The 8936-nt window shown below is 48.4% G+C and overlaps 3 protein-coding genes across 3 annotated transcripts, besides 11 other annotated features; all 3 read right to left on the bottom strand.

Moving 5' to 3' along the window:
* Positions 1-237: 237 nt before the first annotated feature.
* Positions 238-264: a microsatellite.
* A 222-nt stretch (positions 265-486) lies between these two features.
* Positions 487-512: a microsatellite.
* Positions 513-545: 33 nt separating this feature from the next.
* Positions 546-570: a microsatellite.
* Positions 571-1386: 816 nt separating this feature from the next.
* Positions 1387-1460: a sequence feature (GA-rich).
* A 146-nt stretch (positions 1461-1606) lies between these two features.
* Positions 1607-1641: a microsatellite.
* Positions 1642-1666: a microsatellite.
* Positions 1667-1688: 22 nt separating this feature from the next.
* Positions 1689-2966, bottom strand: TraAM80_00035 (putative cell cycle sequence binding phosphoprotein (RBP45); the record flags this gene model as incomplete). The annotated part of the gene is made up of 1 exon (XM_029377131.1): positions 1689-2966. The coding sequence occupies one exon, from the start codon at positions 2964-2966 to the stop codon at positions 1689-1691; it is 1278 nt and encodes a 425-aa protein (XP_029243021.1).
* A 659-nt stretch (positions 2967-3625) lies between these two features.
* On the bottom strand, positions 3626-5194 carry TraAM80_00034 (putative ABC1 protein; the record flags this gene model as incomplete). The annotated part of the gene is made up of 1 exon (XM_029377130.1): positions 3626-5194. The coding sequence occupies one exon, from the start codon at positions 5192-5194 to the stop codon at positions 3626-3628; it is 1569 nt and encodes a 522-aa protein (XP_029243020.1).
* Positions 5195-5606: 412 nt separating this feature from the next.
* Positions 5607-5643: a microsatellite.
* A 107-nt stretch (positions 5644-5750) lies between these two features.
* Positions 5751-8390, bottom strand: TraAM80_00033 (putative phosphoribosylpyrophosphate synthetase; the record flags this gene model as incomplete). The annotated part of the gene is made up of 1 exon (XM_029377129.1): positions 5751-8390. The coding sequence occupies one exon, from the start codon at positions 8388-8390 to the stop codon at positions 5751-5753; it is 2640 nt and encodes an 879-aa protein (XP_029243019.1).
* A 26-nt stretch (positions 8391-8416) lies between these two features.
* Positions 8417-8433: a microsatellite.
* Positions 8434-8527: 94 nt separating this feature from the next.
* Positions 8528-8568: a microsatellite.
* Positions 8568-8609: a microsatellite.
* Positions 8610-8880: 271 nt separating this feature from the next.
* Positions 8881-8913: a microsatellite.
* Positions 8914-8936: the final 23 nt, after the last annotated feature.

Genomic DNA, 8936 nt, shown 5'->3' with positions numbered 1-8936 from the left:
TAACGTGGGCGCTTGCTCGCACGTACAAGAACAGCTACACATCATCATAAAGATGGAAAGTGCCTCTCTGCATGAGGCCTTGGATCATATTCCCAGAAGGAGGGAGTAAACAAAGAATATGGGAATTTCAGCTTTGGTGAATGCACCCAATATCATCAACTTCAGATGAGACTGATCCAACACACTCGCGCATTTATAAACCAACGAATTCACAAAGCATAGGGCCATGTTAACCTGCCGCCCCCCCCCCCCCCCACCCCCCCCAAATATGGAAACTCACAAAGGGACCCTACAGAGCGCCCCTTAACCACCGGCCCCCACGCCGTGTGGAAGGTAACGGGAGGTCGAAGTGAGAAGAAGGAGCCAAAAAAACTGCACTCGCGCCTCCTTCCAATGCGGAATCGTTGGAAACAAAAACAAGAAAATCAAGCAATCATCAAAGAACCATACGAGATCAAGACGTGTCGCCATCATCCATTCTACCCTCCCCCCCACCCCACCCCACCCCACCCATCTAGTCGCGCACCCCCTAAAGAAACTTCTGTAAAAACAAAAACGAAAAAAAAAAAATCCCCGCACTCTGGTGCTATCCCATAGGTACCAACGAGGCTCCCCCCATTTGACTTTTGTTACCCACTCACCTCTGCCTCGCCCCCCTGTTTCTCGTGCTTCCTTTCACGTATCCCTCACCTTTACATGTAATAGTGTTGTTTCACTTCTGTCTGATTTTTCTTTTCTTGCTTCACATTTTTCTCCTCAATGCGCCACAACGACACACCCTCCTCTGCCCAGAAATAAACAGTACCAGCTGTAATACAAAAAAGGAAGGGCAAAAAGACAGCGCAACAAATACCCACACGCACAGATAGAGAGATAGAGGGAAAGAAACGAATACAATGCAGTGAGATTGGGTAGAAGTCCCCAATCCCATTCTGCTACCTTCACTTATTCCGTTATTAGCAAATTAATATACACCTGCCAGACACATATGTATACATGCACAATATATAATATGTTTGCGTTTGTGTGTGCCGATACCCGTGTGAGCATCTGGACACTAATGTATGCTTCTGTGCTTTCACTCACTCTTTCCGTTTTTTTTTCCTTATTTTATTTTCCTGCTTCTTTTATGAAAGGCAGGTAGAAATTACTTCCTTGTGTGATGTTTCGCGGAGTTTCACCTGCGTGCCCTCAGTCTCATCCTTCTTTTTTTTTTTCTGCTTTTATGGTTCAACCACATCATTTTTCTTCTCTACGTGCCTCCGCTCCATTGCTCCAAGTGAGTCAACAATACCGCATAGCCAATAACGTGCAAACCAGGGGGTGCGGCAGGCCCCTGCCTCTACAAAAATCACTTGTAGTGGCTTCTCCCTCCGCACTTGTGTGCTTTCTCTCAGTGTCTGTCTGCTTTATTTTTCTTTTTCCTTTTCTCTCGTCTCTCCCTCCCTCCCTCTCTCTCTTTTGTTTCAGCTCAGTTTTGCTTGTGGTGCGCTTGGCTGACCTCGTGTCATCGTCACAACTCTGCCCGGACTTTTCTTTCTTACCTACCTTCCTCTCTTGTGTTTGCGTTGTCTATGTGAAATGGGTACTGAAGTTTAATGAAAGTAAACCAACCAACCAACAAAACACGCACACGCAGGCAAAAAACAAAAACAAAAACAAAAAAGAGTGGGCTCGTGTGGTCTCATTCAGTTCTCCACCAGCGCCATCCAGATTCTGGCGCGGAACGACTTGTAGAGGTCCCGCACGAGCTCACGAAAGTCCATGCGTTGCTGCGCCTCATAAAAGAATGTCAGTTTTTTCTTGTCAAATTGATACTCCGCATCCACGATAGTCATGGGTAGCCCACGATCGAGGACACGCTGGGAGCAGACGTCAATGGCACGTCGTTCAAGCTCCACTTGCACAGTATGAAGCTGTGCCACATCTGATTCATCTACCAACCGCAGGACAGTACCTGCGCCGAGACCAATATTGTGGGTGAGAGTGCTACCGGTGAGTCCAACGCACAAGACGACGGGTTTGCTGCTGCCGTTGCCGGAGCCACTGATGTCATTCTTCTTCAACATTGTTGTCTCGCACCAAGTGTATGTCACAAGTCCAATATCCTCCCCGCGATCACCACCCACCATGACGTAACTGCCAGGCGGAACGTACTCCTTGGACTCAAACTGCAGTACACGTTTTCGCTTAAACTCAACCAACACCTTACACGGCGCATGTACATTGATACCCAATTTTTCGGGTTCATCGGGGGCCCCATCTGGAATGGGCACAACTTGTGGCCGGCCATTGACATACGTTACCCTCAAACTCGTCGTTAGATATTGAGTTTGCAAAGTATCTGTTGCTCCCACATGAATAATATCATTCTTTTTTGTGTACGGACTTAACATCTGCTGATATTGTGATGATCTTGACTCATCATCTTGAATATTGGAGGCGCCCAAATGCGCCAACGTAGAATGCTGAAGATCATCATCATTCATTAATTTGTTGAACGCCTCAACACAGGTGGCATCTACTGAAGGATTTCTTTCCACCAGGGACAACTCATCATTGGTCCATTTATTATGTGGAGACACCGCTGGTGTGGCCTCATGGCGGCTGGGGGTCGTCAACGCTACCCAATCCGCGTGCTCACCCGCTGAAAGCAAACCGTCACTCCTCGCCCCGCGGGAATCCGGGTGTATAAGCTGCAACCGCTCACTGGGCGGTGTGGAGGGCACCGTGACACGCATCCCCACCGAACTCCCTTGATTATCGGCAACATGCCGCGTATAGACGGGTGTGGCATGATCGAGGTGTCCCAAGTTGTTTGAGGAGTTCCCCATAGCCTGACCGTCTCCGCTGTTACGTGCGATAACGGCGGATTCAATTTTGTCTAATCGTTCCTTAATCTCTCCATGCGTCAACCGAAGCAATCTCTCATGCTCCGCGAAACATTCAATCATCTCCATCCGCATCTTACGTAGCGCGGTCCATATTCTCCTCCTGATTTTTTAGTGACTGCTGCATATTGTTTTCCTTCCTCTTTCTTTCTTTTTCTTCTTCACACACACACGCACCTTTTTTTTTTTTTCTTTCTTTGTCTCCTTGTTTTCTACCTGTTTATGTATATACTCACTTCCACTTCTTTCTCTCTTCGTGCTTTTATTTACGTAAAAATCTAAACCAACCTAGGCGTCTCAACGTATTACTGCTGCCTATACGCCTGCGCGCTTCACAGAAAGGGAGCAGTAGTAGTGCAGTGTAACTCACTGGTAATGTTCCTTTCGCCACAATTAGTGCGAGCGGCCTGGGGCAAAATGAAAAGCGTTAAATTCTTAGCCGTCCCCCTCCCTTTCTAAACACAACAGACCACAGGCTTCCCACAAAGAGAAAGAGAAATGTACGCACAAAACAAAAACAAAAACAAGAAAGAACTAAGAGGGTACGAGTGGCAGTGTCATAGCCCATGCAGCCACGCAGATAGCAAAAATGACGCGAGTGTTTGCGAGACAGAGGAAAAAAAATATACAAGGAAAAAGTTTATTATACCATTTGTGATGCACTCAAGAACAAGAAAGCACACAACCAGCGGCAGAAAGAGATGCGGAATGTGTAGAAAATAAAAACGAACATGTTATGTCCTATAGCTGTCATAAATATTACAAAACAGTTCTCCCGTGTTGACAGTAGCCTTCAGCTTCGTGGCCAGCAATATCGTCCCACTGAGCCGTCGGTGCAGCGAATATACCGGCGTTGGGGGTGGGCGTAGCCGCAGCTTAATCATGGTTGGTACGTGCTCCTGAATCAGTGAAGGAAGATTTTCTGCCGCAAAGTCAAACGGCTTGTCCCGATGACGAAACGGTTTGCCCAACAACACCACGCTTGAGACATGTGCGTCCAACATGAGCTTCATCTCATTCCCGGTAAGAAAACCTAGCTTGATGCTTTTTGCAATGATGGTGTCACGGTCCTGCTCAGCGGCGGCCGCAACAACGTCCAGGTAGTCCCGCACAAACTCAGCGCTGTACTCACGAGCTGCACCGAAGTCGAGAAGATTGATTCGGTTTGTCTCTGCATCAAACAAAAAATTAGAGTAATTCGGGTCCGTCTGCATAAAACGCCAGTGAAAAAGCTCAGAAAGCGTCAGCAAAAATATACGTTGTGCCACGTAATTTTTGAGATCTTGACTACCTGTAATGGTCGCCAATCGGTCAATAGGAACACCAGAAACGAGTTGCGTCACCAACACCTTGTCAGTCGAGAGAGACTCGTAGACTTTTGGAACGACAAACACCTCCCGTAGTTCTGGAACTTGCTGGATTAGAGCAGCATACCGCGTCTGCTTTGAGGCCTCTATTGTGTATCGACACTCCAGAGCGAGTTCCTGACGAAGCTCTTGCAAAATGTTGTCCATAAACATTCCTGGAGGAAGTAACTTCAGAGAAATAAGCGTCTTCAGATTTGCAATATCGGAGTCAATACTGGCTGCAACGCCAGGGTATTGCACCTTGACAGCGACCGGCTCAGTCGTTACGCCGCCGTCTCCTTTTACAGTGGCACGGTGTACCTGTCCAATACTGGCTGCGGCAATGGGATCATCGTCAAACTCCACAAAGCAATCCTTTCTCCAATTAGCATTTCCGTATTCCTTTGCCAATGTACGATTTAGTTGCGCTTGTGGCATGGCGTAGGCACTATCACGCACCTTCTCAAATATCTGCACCACATGTGGTGAAACAGTAGCGGCGTCCTGGATGCTAAGCATCTGCCCAAGCTTCAATACGGCACCACGCATCCTACACAGCGTGTCCACAATGCGTTGGTGGCTGTGACTTGCCAACATGCCTCCTTCGTTGAAGCCGACGACATGATCCCAGCCAAGCTGCACAAATAACGACGCAAACCCAGCAGCTCTGCTGACGCGCGTAGAAGGAACGGGGCGATATACGACATTTTGCTTCCGATTAAGAGCGTCCTTGCCGTCACGCAGATGAGCAGCCACATCTTTCGACAACGTCTTAGGCGGCGACGGGTTGGGTCCTCGTCTAGTGACACGCGTGGGTGTCCTGCTGCCGCCATTGGAGCTATCGCTCGTGGGAGTGATGGTGTTGCCTTCGGTGCCACCGGCCATTGCCGCCACAATTTTGGCCAACCCGCGCGACACAGTGCACCATGAACGTACGGTGCCACTTCTGCTCAGCATGGTGGTAAAAGAAATGGGGCCTCGCCTCCCCAGCTGCTGTCACGAATCCAATGACCTCTTTCAAGAAAAAAGTAGGGCCCCCAAGAACTCCCTACGCACTGATGAAAGACAAAAATTTAAAAAAAAATGTCAAACCGTTATTGACAAAAGCAGCACAAGTGGTGACAAGGAACAGAAAGAAAAAGACGTCGTTTTCGTTGTCACCCCTCAAGGGAAGGACCCACACCTCATTCACACGAGAAACCGACGCCGTACAGCCACACGCAGACACACACAGGGTGTATACAAATAAATACATTTATTTGTATGTAGAATCGCTATAACCCTTCACATACTACACCAGCTTCAAACTTTTGCTGTGAAGGGACTAAATGACCCTCGACTTCCCAAGAGGGAATGTTATTGTTCCGTTAAAAAACAATACCATCAAAAGCAAAAAAAAAAAAAAACGGCAATTTATCCTTGGCCTCCCATCTCTCTCCTTTTTTCTTTCTCTTTTTCGTTGTTTGCGTTGCTTCGCCCATCCCATCGTCCCTCGCCTTGTCAAGATAGCAGTCTAGAGCCTGGAATGGGGAATCACTTTAGCTGCCTTTTCCTTCAACTTAAAAAGCCATTCCACCAACTCCTTCTTGCCTGTCCCCTCAATGAGGTCCACGGTGGCAGTGACGTACTTCATCCATTGCAACTGGGCCCTCGGAACACCGCGCAGGTGCTCCAGAACAACAGCTTCTACGGAGGCGCACACACGATGAAGCACAGTACGTGAGCGGCACTGCAGCAAATTAATGAGAGCGGAGAAATACGCCTGGAAACGGGCAATTCGCTCCTGCCTGGAGGAAGTGTCCGCCGCCGCGGTGTGCCCAAGAATAAAACACACCTTATCAAAGAGAGAAGACACAACGAGAAGGACGCAACTGAGGGGTCGAACTCCATCTAATGTTGGCTTGGTTTTTCCCTCGCCATAAAATTCCGACAAGAATTTGTTTACAGTGGAATTTGGGTTCTGCATCATCCTCGTCAGCAGCTCTTCATCACATTCCTCAACTCCCTGACATATTGCCCGCACACCCCTGGCAAAGTGGCGCACCAGAAGCAGCGACGGTTCATTATATCGCCTGCTGTTAGTAACTGGGACCATCAGCGCCACGTAGGTTGGCACAAAAAGGGGTGCAATGGCTCGTTTCGAAAGGAATGCGGCAGAGAAAAAGTTTAACCCTGCAAGAGAGAGGGCCCCACTAAGTGGATTTCTTATGCAGCGAAGGGATGTATCCACCCAGTGTCGCAACATTGTCATTTCATCCATTGCAAAAGCAACTGCAGAGGATGCAAAGGCTCGTAAATACGCCTCCTGTAGTGCGTACTGCTGACGATTTTTCTGTTGCAACTTCTCCGTGGAGGTACAGGGGAGGACCACGTCAACAAAAAAGGATTCAAGCTTCCCTGCCCTCATCATCTGCGTAAGAGCCAACAACTGCATGCTCACCTTTGAAATCATTCGCATCGTCGCACTCTTTTCGATCTTCGTGACGTTCTTCTTCGCAGAGCTGTAAAACGCTAAGACCGCATACACCCTTCCAAGGGACTCCAGGGCCATCGAATGATTGTTAGTGTAAAGGCTCGCATTGGACTCAAAGAACATAAAGAGTAACCGCATTGCCGAAACTGAAATGCGTCTAAGCGGCACAGGCATCTTCTGCGCGGATAAGAGGGAGGCACACTGTGAGGTGTTAGCCTCGTAAATAATTCCTGTAACCCGGTGCACCTCCGACAACACTTCATGAGCTGTCTCGGCATCGGCAGCGGCGGCATCTAAAATCAGCCGTAAAAGGTGGTTGGTCAAGACGGGTGGAATCAATGTTAGGTCCGTCAATTTGTTTGTTTCTCCCAACTGAATAAGCGGCACCTGAAAAAGCTGCTCGAAAATGGCTCGTAAGAGCGACAAGATAGAGTTTCTCTTCAGCACACCGTGACCCATGCGTGGAAGAGTGTATCCATGTGCCAAAAGAATGCGAAGAAAGCTTGGCGGTGGCATATTATTACTGTTATCATGCTCGACGATGAGGTGCGTTACCACGGCCCGGTGTTGCAGTACCGCATCGTCAACAAGGTCCATCTCCGGCATTCCCTCAAGCGCTGCAAGCAGAGAAACTTGAAAGAAGGACAACATCTGCTTCTCATTTATTTGATGGAGCGCCTTAAATGTTCGTTGTCGCAACGACTGCGTCCACGGCTCATCTGTTACCAACAAGGCCTCAACGCACGCCTGTACAATGCTCATGTAACGAAGGATGCCGTACTGTGGAGTCAGCGCGGTCGCGGCAAAAAGCTCGGCATCCCGCAGAATGTACAATCTACGAAAACTCTCCCAATCAAAGGGCGGCCTGTTAGTTAAACGGTGCAGCAAAAGCTGTACCGCCACCTGCTCAACGCCAACAAAATCGTCTTGACGTGCAAAGACAGCGCCTATGAGCCGACGAATGGACTCACAGTAACTCTCCGTTGCGACCACACCAGCCCCACTAAGTCGCCATGCCAGGTCGGAGTTGAATAAGTCAAGTAGAGGACTCACGTCTAGCGTCTTCCGCGTGGCGATGGCTGCAGCGAACATCTCAATTGTGGCTTGACAGAGTTCTAGAGCACGCAACAAGACAGTATCACTGCGTTTGAGGTTCTTGAGGGCAAGATCAAACGCCTGCCCCACCTTGAGCGCAAGTCTTGCTACGAACTCCACATCCTTCTGCACGATGCTTACAGCCTCCCTCACTTCCTCACGTGCACACGGCTCCTCGATGTGTCGTAGTATGTGGAATACATGTGCCAAAAACATTAAATCGGACACTACTTGTCGCGATGCTGTCTCTCGCGACCACAACTCATCATTCAAGGGTTTCTGCGCATATTTGTCAAGTAGCTTCTCCACATCCTTTGCGTGGCCCCAAAGGACGCTGAAGAGAGCGCCAAAGTCACATTGTACAGATGCATGTTTCACCAAAACACGGGCCAAACGAGCGAGAACCGCCACATCGTCGCGCGAGAGTAAATAAACCATTTCTGGAGTAACGTGTAGTTGAGTGGACCCTGTGGAAACATGGAGTCCGGAGCGCCGAAGAATTTCGTTAAGCTGCGCTACGGCAGTTACCTCGGCATCAATCAAGATGGTCGCCGAGATAACCGGCGAAAGGAGGATGGCATCCATTGAAGAGAGACGTCCCTTTTATTTACTGTTGTTGTTGTTGTTGCGTGCTTCCTTTACCTTGCGTTTGCAGGACATGGAAACCGAGATAACAAGCCGGACAAAAAAAAACAAAAAACAAGGACAATTTATGGCTACCAACACCCACACAAAAATACATCCACACACATACCCACACACAGAAAGAGTGAGTGAGAGAGAAAGAAAGAGAGAACGCAAGAAGATACGAACACAAGGCAAAAACCAAAATTGATGAGAAACCCTGAAGGAACCAGCACTAATCCTACACGTGCTTCTATCAGTGTTTCAACGTCGTTTGCAAATGCCTATCCGCCCGGATGTGCCATTGCACCTCTATACCTGCACAATAAACGACTGTACGCATACTGAGTTTTCCCCTGATAAGTCTCAGCATTATTATCCCTTTGACCACGCTAGTGAAGAAGTGTAATGATACATGAGAAAAGGGCAAAAACCTAACATCAACGGCACCAAAAAAAAAAAGAGACAAAAAAAAAAAGGAAAACGTTTAACAAGGTCATCATGCAA

This window comes from Trypanosoma rangeli (genome assembly GCF_003719475.1).
Source record: "Trypanosoma rangeli strain AM80 chromosome Unknown Tra_15.4_contig_00001, whole genome shotgun sequence".
NCBI lineage: Eukaryota > Euglenozoa > Kinetoplastea > Trypanosomatida > Trypanosomatidae > Trypanosoma > Trypanosoma rangeli.
The sequence above is the reverse complement of the archived record's forward strand: the minus strand, read 5'-3'. Positions and strand labels throughout refer to the sequence as shown.